The sequence below is a fragment of the Mustelus asterias genome, chromosome 8 (assembly GCF_964213995.1).
Source record: "Mustelus asterias chromosome 8, sMusAst1.hap1.1, whole genome shotgun sequence".
Classification (NCBI taxonomy): domain Eukaryota; kingdom Metazoa; phylum Chordata; class Chondrichthyes; order Carcharhiniformes; family Triakidae; genus Mustelus; species Mustelus asterias.
In genome coordinates, this window is record NC_135808.1 from 19,818,170 (window position 1) to 19,842,219 (window position 24,050).

General features: G+C 47.0%; 1 protein-coding gene across 1 annotated transcript in view; it reads left to right on the forward strand.

Moving 5' to 3' along the window:
• Nucleotides 1–900: 900 nt before the first annotated feature.
• The window catches only part of LOC144496909 (butyrophilin subfamily 1 member A1-like), a 39,794-nt gene continuing 16,644 nt past the window's right edge, over nucleotides 901–24,050 (forward strand). Inside the window, exons 1-7 of the mRNA XM_078217524.1 lie at nucleotides 901–1,705; nucleotides 6,553–6,675; nucleotides 11,459–11,806; nucleotides 16,755–17,036; nucleotides 20,198–20,326; nucleotides 22,885–22,911; nucleotides 23,455–23,481. Coding sequence (XP_078073650.1) covers nucleotides 6,579–6,675; nucleotides 11,459–11,806; nucleotides 16,755–17,036; nucleotides 20,198–20,326; nucleotides 22,885–22,911; nucleotides 23,455–23,481 — 910 coding nt within the window. The 5' untranslated portion in view covers nucleotides 901–1,705; nucleotides 6,553–6,578. The remainder of the gene's footprint in view (nucleotides 1,706–6,552; nucleotides 6,676–11,458; nucleotides 11,807–16,754; nucleotides 17,037–20,197; nucleotides 20,327–22,884; nucleotides 22,912–23,454; nucleotides 23,482–24,050) is intronic.

The following is a 24,050-nucleotide window of genomic DNA, read 5'->3' on the forward strand; positions in this document are numbered from 1 at the left end:
GAGATGCGTAGGTTAGAGGGATTAGCGGGTAAATATGTGGGGGTAGGGCCTGGGTGGGATTGTGGTCGGTGCAGACTCGATGGGCTGAATGGCCTCCTTCTGCACTGTAGGGATTCTATGATTCTATGAGTATTCTGAAACTTGATTTTGTGTCTCTATGCCCTGTTTGAGAGCACATTTCCACTCCATCTGACGAAGGAGCAGCGCTCCGAAATCTAATGGTATTTGCTACCAAATAAACCTGTTGGACTTTAACCTGGTGTTGTTAAAACTCTTACTGCCCTCTCTCGTCCACAGCCCTGTATCAATCCCAAACTAACCCCACTGCCCCTTCTCTCGTCCACAGCCCTGTATCAACCCCAAACTAACCTCACTGCCCCCTCTCTCTCCGTAGCCCTGTATCAATCCCAAACTAACCCCGCTGCCCCTTCTCTCGTCCACAGCCCTGTATCAATCCCAAACTAACCCCACTGCCCCTTCTCTCTCCATAGCCCTGTATCAACCCCAAACTAACCTCACTGCCCCCTCTCTCTCCATAGCCCTGTATCAACCCCAAACTAACCTCACTGCCCCCTCTCTCTCCATAACCCTGTATCAACCCCAGACTAACCTCACTGCCCCCTCTCTCTCCATAACCCTGTATCAATTCCAAACTAACCCCACTTCCCCTCTCTCTCCATAGCCCTGTATCAATCCTAAACTAACTCCACTTCCCCCCTCTCTCCATAGCCCTGTATCAATCCCAAACTAACCCCACTGTCCCTTTTCTCTTCATAGCTCTGTATCAATTCCAAACTAACCTCACTGCCTCTCTCTCCATAGTCCTGTATCAATCCCAAACTAACCCCATTGCCCCTTCTCTCTCCATAGCCTTGTATCAATTCCAAACTAACCTCACTGCCTCTCTCTCCATAGCCCTGTAACAATCCCAACCTAATCCCACTGCCCCTCCTCATAGCTCTGTATCAATCCTAAATGAATCCCACTGCCCCCTCTCCAGAGTCCTGTATCAATCTCAAACTAATCCCAATGCCCCCTTCTCCTCACTATCTGCATCAATCCCAAAATTAATCCCACCCTCCTGCATTTTCCCCGTAGCCCTGTATCAATCTCAAACTAATCCCACTGCCCTCCTCTCTCCATAGCCTTGTACTAATCCCACTGCCTCTCTCTCCCCATAGCCCTGTATCAATCTCCAAACTAATCCCACTGCCCCACTCACTCCATGTAGCCCTGTATCAATCTCCAAACTAATCCCATCGCCCCACTCTCTTTCTCCAGTAGCCCCTTTCTCAACTCTAAACTAGGGCCACCCACCAGCTACCTCGCCCTACATCAATCCTAAATGCAGCTTTTTATGACTGAGTTGTAATGATCAAACTGCCCTGGTGGAATTTGAACACACTGAATATTTCCACATCTCGGGGATGTGTGGGCCGGTGATATAAACGTTATGAAGGGTGCAGTAAAGAGGGGAACCGCCCAGTTGCAAAGATCAGTAGCTGGGCTCCCCCTTCTCGATCATGTGGAATTGCAACTGAATTTAGTCTGTCGATTTCACAAGGAACAAGCGCCATCTTCACATGCAATAAAACGTTGCCCTGCATGTTTAAAAAAACCCCACCATTTTGGACAGGAATCAGCAATATTTGGCGGGGAACGTTGTTGAGATGAGGCTGTCCTGGGGAACAATCGGTTGTGAAAGGTGAGTTTCTCATGGGCATCTTTTGCCTTTATTCAAAGTGGCTCTTAAGGATCTCTTCCTGGTGGAGTGTATTCTCAAGATCACAGTGTGAACCTGGAGACACACAGATCAATAACCCTCCCAGCCCAACACATATTCCCTACACAGGCGCCACTGAATAACCAGGGGGTCGCAATAGTGAATGTAACAATTTTTAAATAGAAGTTATAAAGTATCGTTACAGGGTGCGTGGAGCTGTGTAGTGTTCCGGGTTTGAGTAACTAAAGTCATAAGCTTTCATTATCTCTACTGTTCTGTGTTGAATAAGTTAACAACGTTATTGCGAATACGTTTTTTAAAATAAATATCTCAGAATGATTATAATATTTTGTTATATCTCACTAACATCCATGCAATTTCACCCCACCCTGCCATAGTCTGAAATTTACTTTCGTTTTCACAACTGAAACCCTCTCCTGCCTTTAGTTACTTTTTGGGCTGAAGGAAAGCCCCCTTATATTCTAAACCCCCTCCACCCCCAACCTAAGCTCATCCAGACCTCTGCTGCCCGTGGACTTAACTCTCCACAGAGTCCACTCTGCCCATCACCTCACTGCGAGCTGGCTGAGCTACACTGGCTTCTGATTTGAACAAAGCCTCCATTTTAAAAACTCTTTGTGTTCACACCCTTCCCTTCCGATCTCGCAGCAAAAGGAAATAAAATGCTGGAAAATCTCAGCAGGTCTGACAGCATCTGTGGAGGGAGAACAGAGGCAACGTTGAGAGTCAGGATGCCCCTTCATCAATATTCTCTTCAGCACTGACAAAGGGTCATAAAATCCCTACAGTGCAGAAGGAGGCCATTCGGCCCATTGAGTCTGTACTAACCATAATCCCACCCAGGCCCTATTCCCATAGCCTTCATTTACCCTGCTAATCCCCCCGTCACTAAGGGGCAATTTAGCATGGTCAATCAACCCGTAAATCTTTAGACTGTGGGTAGAAACCGGAGCACCTGGAGGAAACCCACGCAGACACGGGGAGAACATGCAGACTTTGCGCACACAGTGACACAAGCTGGGAATCGAACCCGGGTCCCTGGCGCTGTGAGGCAGCGGTGCTAACCACTGTGCCACAGTGTCGAGGGATAACGTGCCTGTGAAGTGATGTTTACTATTTTAAATGTCCTTTACAAATCTGAGTTGTGGTTATATGGAATGTACAGTAGGGTAATACGCCATTTGGCCCAATTGGTATGTGCTGGTGTGTTTCCTTCATAATATTCTTATCCAACTGCCCATTGAATGCCTCCATAAATCCTTGAGAACAATTCGTCACAATTTTTTTTTACACAGAGCAGGGTGTGTAGCAGGCATCGACTATGGGGTCCTGGCTGAACTAGCAGCTTCCATTTCCAGAAGGATAGTCATCATCCAGTTGACCTGTCCATGGCATGTGGCCATTGTCCTGAATGTTGATTCCGAGCATTGAACCCATGGCTTCTGTATTCAAATCACAGACTCATTCATGGACATTTCCAGCACAGAAGGAGGCCATTCAGCCCATCATGTCGGGTGGCACAGTGGGTTAGCACTGCTGCCTCATAGCACCAGGGACCCAGGTTTAATTCTGGCCTAGGGTCACTGTCTGTGTGGAGCCTGCACATTCTCCCCGTGTCTGCGTGGGTTTCCTTTGGGTGCTCCCACAGTCCAAAGATGTGCAGGTTAGGTTGATTGGCCATGCTAAATTGCTCCTTTTGTCCCAAGATGCGTAGATTAGAGGGATTAGCTGGGTAAATATGTGGGGTTACGGGTTTAGGGCCTGGGTGGGATTGTGGTCAGTGCAGACTCGATGGGCTGAATGGCCTCCTTCTGCACTGTAGGAATTCAATGATTGTATAATTGTATGTCCATGCGACTCAACAAGGATCTGACTGCACTAATCCCATTTTCCAGCACTTGGCCCATGGCCCTGGAGGTTAGGACAGCGCAAGTGAATACCTAAATACTTCTTAAATGTTACAAGAGTTTCTGCCTCTGTCACCCTTTCAGGCAGTGAGTTCCGGATTCTCACCACCCTCTGGGTGAAAGGTTTCTCCTCAGCTCCCCTCTTAGCCTTCTACCTTTTACCTTTGGTCAAATCCCACCCCCCCCCCCCCCCTCCCTTGTTATTGACCGCTATACCAATGGAAAAAGTGCCTTCCTATCCACCCTATCTATGTCCCTCATTATTTTATACATCTCTATCAGGTCCCCTTGCAACCTTCACTGCTCTGTGGAAAACAGCCCATCCTATCCACTCTTTCCTCCCAGCTCAGGTAACATCCTGGTGAATCTCCTCTGCACCCTCTCTATGCAATCACATCCTTCCTATAATGTGGTGACCAGAACTGCACACAGTACTCTAGCTGTGGCCTAAGCAGCATTTTAGACAGTTCCAGCATGACCTGCCTGCTTTTGTATTCTATGTCTCGGCTAATAAAGGCAAGTATTCTATATGTCTTAACCACCTTGTCTACCTGCCCGCCACCTTCAGGGACCTGTGAATGTGCATTCCATGGTCTCTCTGATCTTCAGTACTTTCCAGGGTCCTGCCATTCATAATGGAATCTTTTGCCTTGGTAGCTCTCCCCAAGTGCATTACCTCACACTTTTCTGGGTTGAATTCCATTGCCACTGCTCTGCCCACCTGACCAGTTCATTGATATCCTCCTGCAGTTTATCGCTATCCTCCTCACTATTTACCACCCTCCCAATTCTTGAGTCATCTGCCATCTTCTTGACCATACCCCTATATTTAATTCCAAATCATTAATGTACACAACAAGTAGCAAGAACACCAGCACCAAGCCCTGCGAAAACCCACTGGATACCGACTTCCAGTCATGGTAACATCCCTCTGCCATCACCCTCTGCTTCCTGCCTCTCTGCCAATTTTGGATTCAATGTGCCTTTGCCTTTGATCCCAAGGGCCCTTACTTTCTCGATCAGTCTGCCATGAGGGATCTTATTAAAAGTCTTGCTAAAGTCCATATACATCAAATGTGTTCCTCTCATCGCTACTCCTGGTTGCCTCCTCAAAAAATCTTAATTAAATTTGTCAAACACAACCTTCCCCTTAATGAGTCTGGGCTCACTGTCCCTAATTGATCCATATCTATCCATTCAACCTCTCAGAATTATTTCTAGTAACTATTTCTAGTAACCACCTTGGAGGTTAGACAGACTGGCCTATAATTTCCTGGTTCTATCCCTACCTGTTTTTTTTTAAATCATGGGACAATATTTACAAGACCTCCAGTCCTCTGCCACCTCACCTGTGGCCAGTGAGGATTTGAAAATGACTGCCAACGCCCCTGATATCTCCTCACTCGCCTCCCTCAACAGCCTGGGATACATCTCATTCTGCACAGGAGAAGGCCTTTTGGTCCATCATGCTGGTACTAGCTCTTTGAAAGAACATTCCAATGATCCTTCCTCCCAACTCTTTCATCATTGTCCTTTCACTCTTTTTCCTTTTCAAATACAGTGTGTAACCAGTTTGTTTTTGAAAGCTGCTCTGAAAGAGTTCCTGCTCCCTGTCTGGCAACACAAACTTGATTATTAAAAAAATAAATTAATATCAGTCATGGCCTCTGGGAAGGGTTGGAGCAGCAAGTTAACTGGATGCTTGGGGGGAGGGAATGGAAAGGATTTTTTCTCCGCACACGTCCATTTTGTTTTAATCAGCAATTTATGTGGCCGACCAGCGGTCCAACTCCACACTAAGACCACCATCTCTCCCATGCCCTCCCACTGATAGTGGGCCTGTATCAACTGGTGATCAAAATAAGGATAGACCTATACTGACTGGGTGGCTCCCACAGTGTACGCTGACCCTCCCATGGTGCGTCACACAGCACGACACCCCCTTAGGACGCAGTGTCAGCCTGGATATTTGTGCTCAAGTCCTGCAAAAGGGGCAGCATGGTGGCACAGTGGTTAGCACTGCTGCCTTATAGCGCCAGTGATCCGGGTTCAGTTCCGGCCTCGGGTGACGCTCTGTTCTCCCTGAGTCTGTGTGGGTTTCCTCCGGGTGCTCCGGTTTCCTCCCACATTCCAAAGATGTGCGGGTCAGATTAGTTGGCCATACTGAATTAGAATTATAGAATCCCTACAGTGCAGAAGGAGGCCATTCAGCCCATCGAGCCTGCACCGACAACAATCCTACCCAGGCCCCATCCCCTAACCCGACAAATTTACCCTGCAATTCCTCCTGGTACTAAGGGGCAATTTAGCGTCGCTAATCAACCTGACCTGCACATCTGGGAGGAAATTGGAGCATCTGGAGGAAACCCACACAGACACGGGGAGAAAGTGCAATCTCTGCACTGTCAGTCACCCTTTAGTGTCAAGGGGACAAGTAAGGTAAATAAGTGGGGTTATGGGGAGAGAGCCTGGGTGGGATTGTAGTGCAGACTCGATGGGCTAAATGGCCTCCTTCTGCACTGTAGGGATTCTATGATTCTATAAATGCAACTTGAAACTGGAACCTTGTGACTCTGAGGTGTAATCGTTACCCACCGGGGTACAAACTTCCCAGACAGAGCATCTATATCACTTCTTCCAAAAAATTTGCAACATTTGAGAAGTGTTAATTTGCTACAATTTAAGCGGCATTTGCTTCTGTAAAAGAACACACAATTGTTACCTTTTCATTTGGTTATTGCTGGGTTCATCTAAAATCAGTATAGTGTTTTGAATTAGAATTTGTATTTAACCATTCTTGCCAGAGAGTCAGTACATGCTTGATGGGCCGAATAGCCTCCTTCTGCACTGTCGTGATTCTATGATTCTTCTATGAAATCAAGTCTGAAATATTTCTTCCAGCTTCGAATGAAAATGCTATGACGTGAATGGTTTTGATCACTCGCTGCTCTGGTCCGACCCTGTCAAACATGAAGTGGAAATGTTTTATTCTGAGTCTTCTCCCGCTAGTATCTTCAGCTCCTGGTAAGAAGCAACAAACTTGTGTATCTCTCGAATCATAGATTGATCAAGAAAGTTGTTAACTGCTTTTAACTATAGTTTCACAAGTTTCAGCAACTCCATACTGCTTTATTTGAAGTGAACATCCTTAATCTTGCAGAACAAAGTGAATTAAATATTTGGCCATAGCTGGAATTACAACATAATTTCTACAGTGGGGAGGTTGAGGGGGGGGTTTGGGGGGGGTGGGGTTGGGTTGGGTTGGGGGGGGGGTTAGGTTGGGGGGGGTTGGGTTGGGGGGGTTGGGTTGGGGGGGTTGGGTTGGGTTGGGGGGGGTTGGGCTGGGGGGGTGGGGCTGGGGGGTTAGGGGGAGGGCGGGGTTGAGGGGGAGGGTGGTGTTGAGGGGGAGGGGGGTTGGGGGGGAGAGGGGTTGGGGTGGGTTGGGGGGATGGGGTTTGGGGTGGGTTGGGTGGGGGGTTGTTGGGGGGAGGGGTGGTTGGGGTGGGGGTTGTGGGGGGCAGCTGTTTTTTTGATTCGATTCGATTTATTATTGTCACATCTATTGACATACAGTGAAAAGTATTGTTTCTTGTACGCAATACAGACAACACATACCGTTCATAGAGAAGGATACGAGAGAGTGCAGAATGTAGTGTTACAGTCATAGCTAGAGTGTAGAGAAAGATCAACTTAATGCAAGGTAGGTTCATTCAAAAGTCTGATGGCAGCAGGGAAGATGCTGTTCTTGAGTCGGTTGGTATATACCTTCGACTTTTGTATCTTTTTCCCGAAGGTAGAAGGTGGAAGAGAGAATGTCCGGGGTGCGTGGGGTCCTTAATTATGCTGGCTGCTTTGCCGAAGCAGCGGGAAGTGTAGACAGAGTCAACGGATGGGAGGCTGGTTTGAGTGATGGGATTGCACTACGTTCATGAAGTTTTGTAGTTCCATGCGGCCTTGGACAGAGCAGGAGCCAGACCAAGCTGTGATACAACCAGAAAGAATGCTTTCTATGGTGCATCTGTAAAACTTGGTGAGAGTCGTAGCTGACATGCCAAATTTCCTTAGTCTTCTGAGAAAGTAGAGGCGTTGGTGGGCTTTCTTAATGATAGTGTCAGCATGGGGGAACCAGGACAGGTTGTTGGTGATCTGGACACCTAAAAACTTGAAGCTCTCGACCTTTTCTACTTCGTCCCCATGCGTCCCCAATGTATCTCAAAGATTTGGATGTTTGAGACCAAGTGTAATATTTCCAAGTTGGCAGATGATACAAAGGCAGGTGGGAATGCATGTTTGTGTAGAAGATGCAAAGTGGCTTCAAGCGGATTTGTACAGACTTAGTGAGTGGGCAAGGACATGGCAGATGGAACAGGAGATGGAGAAACGTGAGGGGCCTCCACTTTGTTTGAAGGAACAGATGAGTTGAGCTTTTCTTAATGGTAAGAGATTCGGAAGTGTAGATGTACAAAGGGTCCTTGTCAATAAGTCACTGAAGGTGAACATGCAGGTTCTGCAAGCTATTAGGAAGGCCAACCGAGTGTTAGTCCTTATCACAAGAGGATTTGAGTCCAGGAGTAGTGAGGTCTTGTATCGGGGTTTGGTTAGACTGTACCTGGAGGACTGTGTGCAGTTTTGATCCCCTGACCTCAGAAAGAATATTATTGCCACAGAAGGAGTGGAACGAAGGTTCACCAGACTTGTTCCGGGGTTGGCTGGACTGTCTTATGAAGAGAGATTGGGCAAACTGGGCCTGTATTCCCTTTCGAAGAATGAGAGGTAACCTCATGGAAACCTACAAAATACTTAAGGAGGCAGGGTAGACGAGGGTAAGATGTAGCCACTGGTTGTGAGTCTAGAACCAAGGGACACAAGTTCAAAATAAAGGGGAAGCCATTTAGTACCAAGGTGAGGAGAAATGTTTTTACTCGGAGGGTTGTGAGATGTGGGCTTCACTGGTTAGGCCAGCATTTATTTTCCATCTCTAAGTGTGAAGGCAGCGGTGAGCTGCCTTCTTGAGCCGCTGCAGTCCCTGAGGTGTAGGTACACCCATAGTGCTGTTAGGGAGGGAGTTCCAGGATTTTGACCCAGCGACAGTGAAGGAATGGCCGATATATTTCCAAGTCAGGATGGCGAGTGACTTGGGGGTGAACTTCCAGGTGGTGGTGTTCCCAGGTAACTGCTGCTCTTGTCTTTCTAATTCTCTACCCCAGAGGACTGTGGAGGCTCAGTCATTGAGTATGTTTAAAGAAGGGATTGAAAGATTTCCAAATACCAATGACATAAAAGGATTTGGGGGAGAGAGAGAGAGAGTCATTGAAGTGGACAATTAGCCTTGATCATACTGAATAACAGAGCAGGCTCAATGGGCTGAATGGCCTACTCCTGTTCCTATGTTCCAAAAGACATTTGATAAGTTGCCACATCAAAAGTCAGAAGTGGGGATGTTCACAATGCATTCGGGGCTCCTCAGGTACTGAAGCAGTTCATGTCTAAATGCAGCAAGGCCTGGACAATATCCAGGCTTGGACTAACAAGTGGCAAGTATCATTTGTGCCACGCAATGACCATCCCCAACAAGAGAGAATTTAACCAGCACCCTTTGACAGTCAATGGCATTACCATCACTGAATTCCCCGCTATCAACATTCTGGGGTCATGATTGACCAGAAACTGAACTGGACTAGCTACATAAATACTCTAAGAGCAGGTCAGACATTAGGAATCCTGTCGCAAGTAACTTGCTCCTGACTCTCCAAAGGCTGTCACCAATCTACAAGGCATCAGTCAGGAGTGTGATGGAATACTCCTCACCTGCCTGCATGGGTGCAGCTTCAACAACACTCAAGAAGCTCGACACCATCCAGGACAAAACAGTTCGCATGATGGCACCACTTCCACAAACACTCATTCCCTCCACCACTGATGCAGATTAGCAGCAGCATGTGCAACATCTAAAAGATGCACTGCAGGAACTCACAAGTGTTCCTCAACCTTCCAAACCCACGACCACTACCATCTGGAAGGCAAAGGGCAGCAGGTACCTGGGAACACCACCACCGAGGATTTTCCCTCCAAGTCACTCACCATCCTGATTTGGAAATATATCGGCCATTCCTTCACTGTTGCTGGGTCAAAATCCAGGAACTCCCTCCCTGACAGCACTGTGGGTGTACCTACACCACAGGGACTGCAGCGGCTCAAGAAGGCAGCTCACCGCCACCTTCTCAAGAGGCAATTAGGGGTGGGCAATAAATGCTGGCCGAGCCAGCGATGGCCACGTCCCATGAGTGGCGAATAAAAATAAATACACCAAAAGGGGATGACATAGGGGACAACACACGGCACGGATAGAAAATTGACGAGCTAACAAGAAACAGAATAGGCATAAATGGATTGATTTTTTGGTAGGTAAGTTATAATAATTGGTGTGCCACAAGGATCAGCGTTGGGGCCTCGGCTTTTTACAATTTAAGTAAATGACTTGGATGAAGGGACCAAAGGGGATTTTCACAGTAACCTCATTGCAGTGTTAATGTAAGCTTACTTCTGACACTAATAAATAAACTTTAAGGGCAGGACAATGAATTTCAGTAACCCCACACCTCCCTTTTCCCCATTCTGGGTCTTTTGATCACCACTGAGTGCCTTTGAATGAGGAAACCTTCTCCCCCACCCTAATATCCTGGGAGCCAGCCAGGTTTTGCTTGTTGTTCTGCCCGCTGGTGCGTTAATACCAGCCCCGATATTATTTGGCATTCATTGCGAAAATTCATCACCTGGGAGCACACCAGATTCCACCCAATGTCTTGCCATTTCCTTGGAGCGGCGCAGCGGTTAGCACTGCCGCCTCACAGCGCCAGGGACCAGGATTCGATTCCCAGCTTGGGTCACTGTCTGTGCGGAGTCTGCACGTTCTCCCCGTGTCTGCGTGGGTTTCCTCCGGGTGCTCCGGTTTCCTCCCACACTCTAAAAATGTGTAGGTTAGGTGGATTGGCCATGTTAAATTGCCCCTTAGTGTCCAATCATGTACAGGTTAGGGGGATTAGCCATGGTAAGTGTTTGGGGTTATGGGTATAGGGTCTGGGTCAGAGGGTCCAGGTCTCTCTGTGAGAGAGTCAGTGCAGACTCGATGGGCTGAATGGCCTCCTTGTGTCGAGATTCTATGAAGTCTTTTACATTTACCTGAGAGAGAAAATTAGGTTTTAGATTGATGCACCTTCAACAGTCCAGCACTCCCTCTGGAGAGAGCCATCGAGCTTTACAACACAGAAAGAGGCCCTTTGGCCCAGCCAGTCTATTCCATTTTCTTTCACATGGTCTGTATCTTTGTCAGTCTGGATATTCACAACCTTTTAAACAATATATTTCATGGGACATGGGCGTTTATTGCTCACCTCTCGTTGCTCTTGTGGGGAGCATTTAAGAGTCAACCGCATTGTTGTGGGTCTGGAGTCACATGTAGGCCAGACCAGGTCAACGGATTTCCTTCCCTAAAGATCATCAGTGAACCAGATGGGTTTTCCGACAAACGACAATGGTTTCATGGTCATCAGTGGATTTTTAATTCCAGATTTTTCTATTGAATTCAAATGTCACTGTCTGCAGTGGTGAGATTCGAACCCAGATCCCAGAGGATCTCAGGATTATTTGTCCAGTGACAATACCACTAGGCCACTGCTCCCACTTGAGGCAAGTGTGCTACCGACTGTGGTATAGCCGACCCTGGTCTACTTTTGCGACGGCGGTGGTTGGGGGATGTAAATGCAAGTTGATTTGACTGTTCCGCTTTTGTCCCTCACCCTGTTTCTAGATCAGTTCATCGTTACCACTCCAAGCAAGCCAGTAATTGGCACGGTTGGTGGAGACGTTGTCCTGGACTGCCAGTTGATACCGGCGGAGGCTCCTGAAGCGATGGAAGTGAGGTGGTTTCGATCGGAATGGTCCAAAACGGTGCATCACTACAGACAGGGCAACGATCTCCCCGAGTCGCAAGTTCCGAGGTATTCCGGCCGAACGGAACTGTTTCACGGATTCTTCCACAATGGGAACGTCTCCCTCCTGCTCAAGAAAGTCACTGTACAGGATGACGGGGACTACACCTGCTTTGTCATCTCCAAAGCCCTGGATGCAGAGGGAGTTGTTCATCTGAAAATCGGAAGTGAGTTGGAGTCTCCATTCGGTTCTTCCATACTCACTCAGGCCTGGCTTTTCCTGTGTCTGTATCAGAACTGGTGGTGGCTGGGTGATGGGGGGGGAAGTGGGGTGGGTGAGAGCAGGATTACAAAATATCGGCAGGAATCCAATTCTGGGATTCCCGCACACATTCGTGTTTGAGTTTTTTTGTGCGGCCCTGCGATAAGAGTGCGGGTAAGCGAGCCCACACTCACCACCCCTGCCCCTCACCTCTGCCATTAGAACCACAGAAAAGGTACAGCACAGAGGGAGGCCATTTGGCCATACATGTCCACCGATGACTGAAAGTGGCAACGCAGGTGGATAAGGTTGTCAAGAAGGCATACGGCATGCTTGCCTTCATCGGTCGGGGCATTGAGTATAAAAATTGGGGGTTCTGCTGCAGCTGTACAGAACCTTAGTTAGGCCGCATTTGGAATATTGTGTCCAATTCTGGTCGCCACACTACCAGAAAGATGTGGATGCTTTGGAGAGGGTATAGAAGAGGTGTACCATGATGTTGCCTGGTCTGAAGGGTATTAGCTATGAGGAGAGGTTGGAGGAACTTAGTTTGTTCTCACTGGAACGACAAAGATTGAGGGGCGAAAAATATCCAGAAATAAGCCAGAAAATATCCCTTCCCCAGTACTTGCTCCTTCCTGTCGCTCAACCCAGCTTCATATCCACGTCCCTTAGTACTGCCCACTATGGGTAAACTGACCTATAGTCGCTGGGCTTAACTTTACACCCTTTCTTTGGACGAGGGTGTAATGTTTGCAACTCTCCAGGTTTCTGGCACTACTGCCTTGTGCCTCCACAATTTCCACTCTTGTTTCCCTCTCTCTTCAGATACACCTCGTCTGTTCCCAACTTTAAGCCCACCCAATACCGCCCCCTACTCAATTTTGAATACTTCTAGTGTCCACATTACCTTCTCTTTCACCTGGAGAGCATCTTCTTCCTTTAAGCAAATCCCCTTTTTGGTCCTATTCCTCCTTTTACTATTTATATGCTCATGGAAGACATTTGGACTCCCTTTTGTGTTAGCTGCCAGTCTCTTTTCATACTCCCTCTTTGACTCTTTCTGCTATTTCACTTCCCCTTCTATATTCAGTCTGGTTTTCGATAGTAATTTCAATATGACATCTGTCGTAACTGCTTTTTTTCTTCATCTTAATTTCTATCCCTTCATCATCCAGGGAGCTGGAGATACCTTTCCCTCTTGGGGAACTCAATTCGAATGTACATGAGCTATCTCTTCTTTAAATTGTCCTGCTATCGCTTTTCCTGCCAACCTTTTGACTCCCAATTTCTCCGGCCCAGATGTGTTCCTACCCCGTTGAAGTTGGCTTTTCTCTGTTAAATTCACTTATTTTTAAGTACTCTTAACTCTTGATTTGTCCTTTTCCACAGTTAGCCTAAGCCTGATGATCCAGTGATCACTATTCCTTCAATGTTCTCCTGCTGACCCTTGATCCACTTGACCCATCTTATTTCTAAGAACCAGATCCAACAGTGTTCCTTTTCTCATCAAACAGGAAACTACTGCTGTAGAAAATTTTCCAGAACACACACAATGAACTCTTGCCCTTCTTTTCCCTACCTAGACTACTACCCCCAGTCTCTACTTGGATTATTAAAGTCCAACTACTGTATAATTCTTGCACCTCCTGGAATGTTGGCCTTTTTATCTGAAGGACTGGAGAATAAGGATGCAGATCACAGAATCTCTACAGTGCAGAAGGAGGCCATTCGGCCCATTGCATCTGCACTGAACACAATCTCACCCAGGCCCTATCCCTGTAACCCCATGCGTTTACCCTAGCTAGTCCCCCTGATACTAACGGGCAATTTAGCATGGCCAATCTGCCTGACCGTGCACATCATTGGACTGTGGGAGGAAACCGGAGCACCCAGAGAAAACCCACGCAGACACGAGGAGAATGTGCAAATTCCACACAGATAAGGCTCTCGAGCTGGAATGGAACCTAAGTCCCTGGATCTGTGAGGCAACAGTGCTAACCACTGTGCCACCATGCCGCAGCTATACAAAGCTCTGGTTAGACCCTACTTGGAGAACTGTGAGCAGATGTGGACACCGCACCTTAGGAAGGATATATTGGCCTTAGATGGAGTACAGTGTAGGTTTATGAGAATGATGCCTGGGCTTCAGGGGTTTAATTATGAGGCCTGTTTTCTGTAGAATTTAGAAAGTTGAGGGGTAATCTGATTGTAGTCTTCAAGATACTAACAGGAAAAGACAGAGTAGATAAAGGGGAACTATTTCCACTGGTTGGAGATTCTTGAATTAGGGGACATAGTCTAAAAATGAGGGCCAGACCATTCAGGAGAGATGTTCGGAAGTAGTTCCACACACACAGGTTGGTAGAGGTTTGAAACTCTCTTCCACAAACGGCTGTTGATGCGAGATAAGTTGCTAATTTTGAATCTTAGATAAAAGTTTGTTAAGCAAAGGTACTAAGGGATGTGGGCCAAAGGCAGGTATATGGAGTTGGGCCACAGATCAGCCATGATTTCAATGAATGGCGGGAACATGCTCGAGGGGCTGAATGGTCTACTCCTGTTCCTTTGATCTTGGGTAATTATCTCGCAAACTTGATCCTCTACAATGTTTCCACTAGTCAGTGGCCACAGACTGCACCAAGTAATGCTATTGTACTTACTTTTCTTCCTTGGTTCCAGTCACATAAATTCTGTCCTTGAGCCTTCTGGGATATCCTCGTGCTGTCTCTCTCTCTCCAGCTTTGCAATGTTATCCTTTAATCAATACTGTCGAGATGCCGGTGTTGGACTGGGGTGGACAAGATGAGAGGTCACACGACACCAGGTTGTAGCCCAACAGGTTTATTTGAAATCTCAAGCTTTCGGAGCGCTACCCTCTTCGTCAGGTGAAGTGGAGCATCCCGAAAGCTCGTGATTTCAGATAAACGTGTTGGACTACAATCTGGTGTCGTGTGACCTCTCATCTGAATCAATATTCCACCACACCTCCCCTTTTCTTCCTTTCCTATCTTCCCTGAGTATCGTGCATCCAGGAATATTTGTCACTCATGTGGGACACATGGTCTCTGGCTGGCCAGCGTTTATTGCCCATCCCTAGTTGCCCTTGAGAAGGTGGTGGTGAGCCGCCTTCTTGAATCGCTGCAGTCCATGTTCTGTGGGTTGATTCACAATTCCCCCATTAGGGGGGCGAATTCCAGGATTCTGACCCAGCGACTCCGAAGGAACGATGGTATATGTTCAAGTCAGGACTTGGAGGGCAACTTGCAGGCGGTGCTGTTCCCATGTACCCGTTGCCCTTGTCCTTCCAGATGGAAGTGGTCTTGGGTTTGGAAGGTGCTGTCCAAGGAACCTTGGTGAGTTCCTGCAGTGCATCTTGTAGATAGTACACACTGCTGCTACTGAGCGTCGGTGGTGGAGGGATTGAATGTTTGTGGATAGGGTGCCAATCAAGCGGGCTGCTTGGTCCTGGATGGTGTCAAGCTTCCTGAGTGTTGTTGGAGCTACACCATTATATTTCCACAACATCATACTTTCACACAGCAAACGAGTGTGTGACTTGTCAAGCTTATTTACCACATCCTATGTGTTTGCAGTGGTGCACAGTAACCCTGATTTAGACCTTGCCTCTATATGTCCCACTCTAGTCCTATTGTCTCTCCCAGTATCCTGTGCACCATTGTGCTCTTCCCATGATATTTCCTTCTGGTCCCCACACCTCTGCCAGCATAGTTTCAATCCTCCCTTGTAGTGAAAAAGATTGGCCTTGGAAACGTTAACTGCGTGGATGCTGCCAAACCTGGTGAGCTTTTCCAGTCCTTTTTCTGTTTTTATTTCAGACCTCCAGCCTCTGCAACATTTTTGGTTTTACTGCGTGGCAAAAATGTTGCTTGGTTCAGAGATGTCATAGAATCCCTACAGTGCAGAAGAGGCCATTCAGCCCACCAAGTCTGCACTGACTCTGAGCATCTTACCCAGGCTGTCTTTCACCCACCCTATCCCCATAACCCCACACATTTCCTATGGACAATCCCCACCACCACACATGTACAGGGTGATGGTGAGGCCACCCCTGGAGTATTGTGTGCAGTGTTGGTGTCCTTATCTGAGGAAGGATGTCCTTGCTATAGAGGGAGTGCAGCGAATGTTTAGCAGGCTGATTCCTGGAATGGCAGGTCTGTCATATGAGGAAAGACTAAGTCGGTTAGGATTGTATTCATTGGAGTTCAGATGAGTGAAAGGGGATCTCAGAAACTTATCAAATTCTAACAGGGTTAGACAGGGGAGATCCAGAAAGAATGTTCCCGATGGTGGGGGAATCCAGAACTAGGGGCCACAGTTTGAGGATAAGGACTGAGGACCTTTTAGGACTGAGGTGAGGAGAAATTTCTTCACCCAGAGAGTGGCGAATGTGTGGAATTCACTACCACAGGAAGTATTTGAGGCCAAAACATTGTGTGATTTCAAGAAGAAATTAGATACAGCTCTTGGGGCTAAAGGGATCAAGGGATATGGGTGGGAAGGTGGGATCAGAGTATTAATTTTGATGGTCAACCATGATCAAAATGAATGGTGGAGCAGACTTGAAGGGCCGAATGGCCGCCTCCTGCTTCTATTTTTTAAATGTTTCTCTCTTGGGACGCCCTCTCCCCCACCCTATCCCCGTTACCCCACACATTTACCATGGATAAGCCCCCTAACCCACACATCCTGGGACACTGAGGGGCAACTTAGCTTGGCCAATCCACCTAACCCACGCATCTTTGGAGTGTGGGAGGAAACCGGAACACCCGGAGGAAACCCACGCAGGAGTTCAGCCGCAGGTTGGCTGTGATCTGACTGAATGGCAGCGGGAGCAGGTTTGAAGATTCTGATGGTTCATAAACGAGCAAAACCTGTGTTTTAAATTCTAGATGTGGGCCTTGAGCCAGTGGTGAAGTTGGCAGGCTACCAAGGCAGCGGGATAAAGCTTACGTGTGCGTCCGAAGACTGGTATCCAACACCCAGCATAAGTTGGTCGATGGCAAATGGAAAGGAGTTCACTGGAATACTTGAAAAACAAACAGTCAACTCGAGAGGACTCTTAATTGTGGAGAGCAGCCTCGAGGTTACAGCTGATTCCAATAACAGATATACCTGTACCATCATCAACGTATTATTGGACAAAAGAAAGCAAAGCAACCTCCAAATATCAGGTCTGTAAAATCCCATCTTCGGAAATTTGTAAAAATGTTTTCATGAGATATGAGCAACGCTGGCTGGACTTGCATTTATTGCCCATCCCTAATTGCCCATTGAGCTGACTGGATTGGTCGGCCATTTCAGAGGGGGCAGAGAAGAGTCAGTCAAGTCGCTGTGGGCCTGGAATCACATATAGTCCAGACTCGGTCAGGATGGCAAAATTCCTTCCAGGGGCAGCATGGACAAGTTGGGCCGAAGGGCCTGTTTCCATGCTGTAAACCTCTATGACTCTATGGCGACTAGAGGATTTTCACAGTAACTTCATTGCAGTATTAATGTAAGCCTACTTGTGACTAATAAAGTGTTCAGATAGGTGCTTTCTTTTATAAAAGTTGGCAATGGTTACACCGTAAACATTAGTTCCGGTTTTTCTTTTCCCCTATTGAATTCAAATTTCACCATCTGCCATGGTGGGATTTGAACCCGGCTTCCCAGCGTTACCCTGGGACTCGAGATTGCTAGTTCAGTGACACTGCCACTCTGCCACTGTCCTCCTCTCAAGTGTGGACTATTATGTTGTACACTTTGGACCGGAACTTTATAAATGGCAGGCGGGACGATGAGGAAGTCCCACCCCATTTCCAAAGGATCCCATTTTTGCCCGCAGAGTGAAGGGGGCAGGGCGTGATTCACGTAGGCAGGAAATCCAAACTGGTGCGATCATTTTGACTTGGTGCTGAGTTTGAACACACCCGATTTAGGCTGTTCCATGGACCTTAACCTGCAACATGCGAGTTATAAATTGATGGAGGAGTCATAAGCGCTTTTAAAGGGCCGATTAAGTTCGATTTAGTGTCGTGATCTGGTGTTTTTTTTAAATATCCTGTCTAATGTCAGTGACATTTAAAAAGAAGACCCTCTGCCAGGTTTGCACCTGCTGTAGGTTGCATCAAAATATTGGTATCTGTTTGTGCAGTTGGAATAGAGGTGTTTGATATTTGCCCAAGGGCTATTCTGAGCTGAACTTCAAAAGCTACAATCTGAGTCACAATTTGATTGACAGTTTAAAGAGGTTATTAAAGGATTAGCTGTATTTATTTTTCCAGATTTACAAAAAAAAAACTTTTCCTTTCTTAAAGTTATAAAACCAGTGCGCCGAGTGGACAGGGCAAGCCTCTTGCTTGCTTCAAAACCAATTCAAATTAAATTCATGGTCCCCACAAGAGAGATGTATCTGACCCAAGTTGACCAGAAAAGGCACTGATCCGAGCCAAAAGGCCAAGGAGTGATAGGATTAGCTGTCTTTGAGTGTGGCGTCTGAGTGAAAGTGTGTTTGCTTTTATAAGAAGTTCATGCTTGTTGCCCATCAAGAGATTTTTAAAAGCGGAATTATGGATGTGCTCATTCTGGTTGTTCATTTCTATTACACGTGTAGAGTTTATTTTGTGGTGGGAAACATCTAACGTAGGATAAATAAGATTGGTAACTGTTGTGTGGTGAGGCTAAAATGTGGCGACTATTGTCTTCAAATGTTGGTATCATACTTGATTTATAGGGAACAAATTACACTTATTTCAATATCAATTGGATATATTTTTGTCAAAGATCTTGTTCACATTTGCATTACAAAACCAGTTGTTCTAAAGCAATTGCAGAGCATGTTTCCGTTCTCGGGACTCTTGGTGTCACAGGAACAATTGTCGAGGTCTCCTTCCTTGGTACCTTTTTTCATTGGAAGAAATACTGTATGGGGCCTTGGGGGGAGGCGATAGCCTAGTGGTATTATCGCTAGAGTATTAATCCGGAAACTCAGCTAATGAACTGGGGACCCAGGTTCGAATCCTCCCATGGCAGATGGTGGAGCTTGAATTCAATAAAACGTACCTGGAATTAAGAATCTACTGATATCATGAAACCATTATTGATTATTGATAGGGCGGCACGGTAGCACAGTGGTTAGCACTGCTGCTTCACAGCTCCAGGGACCTGGGTTCGATTCCCGGCTTGGGTCACTGTCTGTGTGGAGTTTGCACATTCTCCTCGTGTCTGCGTGGGTTTCCTCCGGGTGCTCCGGTTTTTTCCCATAGTCCAAAGATGTGTGGGTTAGGTTGATTGGCCATGCTAAAATTGCCCCTTAGTGTCCTGAGATGTGTAGGTTAGAGGGATTTGCGGGTAAAATATGTAGGGATATGGGGGTAGGGCCTGGGTGGGATTGTGGTCGGTGCAGACTCGATGGGCCAGATGGCCTCTTTCTGCACTGAAGGGTTTCTGTGATTTCTATGATTATTAGAAAAATCCATCTGATTCATTAATGTCCTTTAGGGAAGGAAATATGCGGTCCTTACCTGGTCTGGCCTACGTGGACATATAGGTGGTACAGTGGTTAGCACTGCTGCCTCACAGCACCATTCCCGGCTTGGGTCACTGTCATAGAATCATAGAATCCCTACAATACAGAAGGAGGCCATTCAGCCTTTTGAGTCTGTACTGACCATAATCCCACCCAGGCCCTGTTCCCATAACCCTCATTTACCCTGCTAATCCCCCTAACACGGGGGTCAATTTAGCATGGCCAATCAATCTAACCCGCACATCTTTGGGCTGTAGGAGGAAACCCCCGCAGACACGGTGAGAAAGTGCAAACTCCACGCAGATAGTGACCCGAGGCTGGAATTGAACCTGGGTCCCTGGCGCTGAGAGGCAGCAGTGCCAGCCACTGTGTCTGTGCAGTTTGCACATTCTCCCCGTGTCTGTGTGGGTTTCCTCCGGGTGCTCCGGTTTCCTCCTTTAGTCCGAAAGACGTGCTGGTTAGGTGCATTGGCCATGCTAAATTCTCCCTCAGTGTACCTGAACAGGAGCCGGAGAGTGGGCACTCGGGGATTTTCACAGTAACTTAATTGCAGTTTTAATGTAAGCCGACTCGTGACACCAATAAATAGACTTTAACACGACTCCAGAGCCACAGCAATATGGTTGACTCTCATCTGCCCTCTGAAATGGACCTAGCGAGCCACTTGTCACCACCTTCTCAAGGGCACCTAGGGATGGGCAATAAATGCTGGCCAGCCAGCGCCGTGCATGTCCCACAAATGAATAAAAAAAGACAATTTTTTGAAGGAGGATCTGATTCCCTGCCTTTTACTGATGCGGTTTGTCCTCTGCAATCGGTTTGTAGATGAATTTTTCCCCCACGTTACTGGATGGCTCGTGGCTTTCTGGATAATTTTCGTTCTTCTCCTGGGAGGAATCGGTGTCGTGTTATACTTCTATCGGAAGCAGCGAATACAAGATGAGACAGTAAGAAGTAAGTTTGCTGAGCAACATTTGGAATTCAAATGCAGCATTTCTTTTTGCTTTTGTAAATTGGGTGCCATTAAAAGGATGGAATGGATAGAGGCGAAAGAGGACCCTCACTTTGCCCTGACGTTATACACTTTAATCAGTCAGCTCAGCAAAACCCCAAGTCTATTCTCACCCACATTGCCTGCGCAACCATATGTTTGGTCTCCTTTTCTGAGGAAGGATGTTCTTGCTCTCAAGGGAGTGTAGCGAAGGTTTACCAGGCTGATTCCAGAGATGGCAGGATGGATGTATGAGGAGAGATTGACTAGGTTAGGATTGTTTTCGATGGAGTTCAAACGAATGAGGGGGTATCTCATAGAGACTTATAAAATTCTAACAGGACTAGACGGGGTAGATGCAGGAAGGATGTTCCCGATGGTGGGGGGAGTCCAGAATTAGGGGATCACAGTCTGAGGATTCAGGTTAGACACTTTAGAACAAAGAACAATACAGCACAGGAACAGGCCCTTCGGCCCTCCAAGCCCGCGCCGCTCCCCGGTCCAGGATTGAATCCTGAATCCAGGATCCCCGCCCAATTCTCCAGCCTATCTACATCCTAATATCCTATCCACCGAGCTGTCCCTCACAGCTACGATGCTTTGTTCATCACAACCTATTAACTCACCCCCACCCCCCCATTCCAGACCATGTGATCTCCAGGGAGAGGCGAAAACCCAGAGTGAAAACCCCAGGGCCAATATGGGGGAAAAAAAATCTGGGAAATTCCTCTCCGACGCCCTGTGGCGATCGAAATGAGTCCAGGAGATCACACTGGCCCTGATCAGAAAATGCCTCCCAACCCTATTCATTTCCACTTCTGCTTTACGAACACCATCTGAATTCCCTGCCCCCGAGACAGGTTCCCAACTATCCGCAGTCTCGCTCTGTACTGGCACCAGCAAGATGATCATAGAATGAAGCCTTGAAACGAGAAACAAAGAACAATTAGCCCGCGCCGCTCCCTGGTCCAAACTAGACCACTCTTTTGTATCCCTCCATTCCCACTCCGTTCATATAGCTGTCTAGATAGGAGGTGAGGAGGCATTTCTTCACCCAAAGAGTGATGAACCTGTGGAATTCATTACCACAGGAAGTAATTGATGCCAAAACATTGAAAGTATGCAAGAGGCAGCTGGATATAGCACTTGTGGCGAATGGGATCAGAGGTTATGGGGAGAAAGCAGGATTAGGCTATTGAGTTGGACGATCAGCCATGATCGTGATGAATGCTGGAGCAGGCTCGAAGGGCCGAATGGCCTCCTCCTGCTCCTATCTTCTATGTTTCCAGCAGGGGTCAGTGTAATAGTGACTGGCAAGAAGAACCTTCACTGTTAGATTCCACTCTGGTTTGATTTATTATTGTCACGTGTGGTTGGATACAGTGAAGAGTATTGTTTCTTGCGCGCTATACAGACAAAACATACCGTTCATCAAGTACGTAGGGGAGATGGAAAGGAGAGGGTGCAGAATGTGGTGTTACAGTCACAGAGAAGGATCAACTTAATATAAGGTAGGTCCATTCAAAAGTCTGATGGCAGCAGGGAAGAAGTTGTTCTTGAATTGGTTGGTACATGTCCTCGGACTTTTGAATCTTTTCCCCGACGGGAGAAGGTGGAAGAGAGTGTGTCTGGGATGCGTGGGGTCCTTGATGATGTTGGCTGCTTTTCTGAGGCAGTGGGAAGTGTAGACGGAGTTAATGGGTGGGAGGCTGGATTGCGTGATAGCTTGGGCTACATTCACAACCCTTTGTAGTTTCTTGTAGGCTTGGTCAGCCCTTGCATATTTCCCCTTCACCAAGTTACTTGCAGTTCACAAGGTGGATGGTGGGCTGGATTGTGGTCACTTTCATCATTCCTGGCTGCTTTTCCGAGGCAGCGGGAAGTGTAGACGGAGTCGGTGGATGTCTCCAACTTCCCTGTCAAAGGTCCACAAATCTACTTCTGTCACAATATCTAATAGCTCAGTAAGAAGTCTCACACCAGGTTAAAGGCCAACAGGTTTATTTGGTAGCACGAGCTTTCAGTGCACTGCCCTTCATCAGGTGAGTGGAGAATTGGGTTCACAAACAGGGCAGAACTAGACACAAACTCAATTACAAGAGAATGGTTGGAATGCGAGTCTTAACAGGTAATCAAGTCTTTACAGTCTTTACATCTAATAGCAAGTAGCTCACCATTGTACTAATAAAGACACTCATGAATTATATGAAAGCTAAATAATGCAGATGCTGGAAATCTGAAATGTGAGCAGAAAATGCTGGATAAATTCAGCAGGTCTGGCAGCATCCGTGGCGAGAGAAACTTTTAATCTATCGGACTCTTCTAAAGAACTGATAAATTATTCACGTTGTGGGTGATGTTGGAACTGCTTTGTTCTGGTCCTGCCAGAATTACTGCCTCAGAGGAGATAATGGAAGAATGCACATCACTAAAACATACCCAGCATAGACATAGTCATGTACAACACCAAAAGGGGCAGCTGATATGATAACTAACTAACTGTACCCATCTTATCTTTCAGAACTCCATCAGCGACCTACAATCTCTGGTAAGTCTAATATTTAACAATTAAAATATCCCATCTTTAAGATAGAGTGCAGGAACTTGAACAGAATTTCTCATAGGCAGTTAATACACGGGCGGCACGGAGGCACAGTGGTTAGCTCTGTAGCCTCACAGCAGCAGGGAACCGGGTTCGATTCCTGGTTCGGGTCATTCTCTGTGTGGAGTTTGCACATTCTTCCCGTGTCTGTGTGTGTTTCCTCCCACAGTCCAAAGATGTGCGGGTTAGGTGGATTGGCCATGCTAAATTGCCCCTTAGTGTCAGGGGGACTAGCTGGGGTAAATGCATGGGGTTATGGGGATAGGGCCTGGCTGGGATTGTGGTCGGTACAGACTCGATGGGCCAAATGGCCTCCTTCTGCACTCTATGCTTCTGATGCTGAAACCCAAACTTTCAAACTGTTCTTTGCACACAGCAGCAATATCTCGCGATGTTTTATAAAACTTAAAAGCTCTCGTCAAGCTTTTCAGAGTGTTATATTGAACATGGATGTTGATTAAATAAATTCTCTGTGTTCTTTTATTTCAGAGTACGAAGCATTGAAAGTAGAGCTCCGTAAGTGACTCCTAACCAAACCGTACAAATTGGTTCTACTAAAACATATTGAGCGGAGTTTTCCCATCCAGCCCGCCACGGGAACCGTAGTGGGTGGGACAGAAAATTCAACAGACCATTTAGAGGTCCGGTGACCTCGGGCAGGAATTGTCGGTTTGGGATGTGCGCAAGACCGGAAAATCCGCCCGCTATTTTGCAGTTAAAGTCTTAGAGAATGGGTGTAACTCTTATGCGGGTCCCATGCAATGCTGCTAACATATATGTGCGTGGTCATGGGTACAGGTTGTTATCCCTTGGACGCATTTAAACGGGAAACAAGAACATGCTTCGTGTTTAACCCATTTGTCAAATCAGTTATTTGAAATAAAAAAACTGAAATAACTCCTCAGAGGCCGACGTTCCTTCACCAGATTCCCTTTTTATTTTACAAACTCTATTCCACTCTTAGAGTGCTTCAGGTACAAGGTCAGAAGCCGGAGTGCCAGTGGACCTTGCACCCCTATATTCACACACAAGTGAGACTCCCTTGGGGCGGCACGGTGGCACAGTGGTTAGCACCTCTGCCTCAT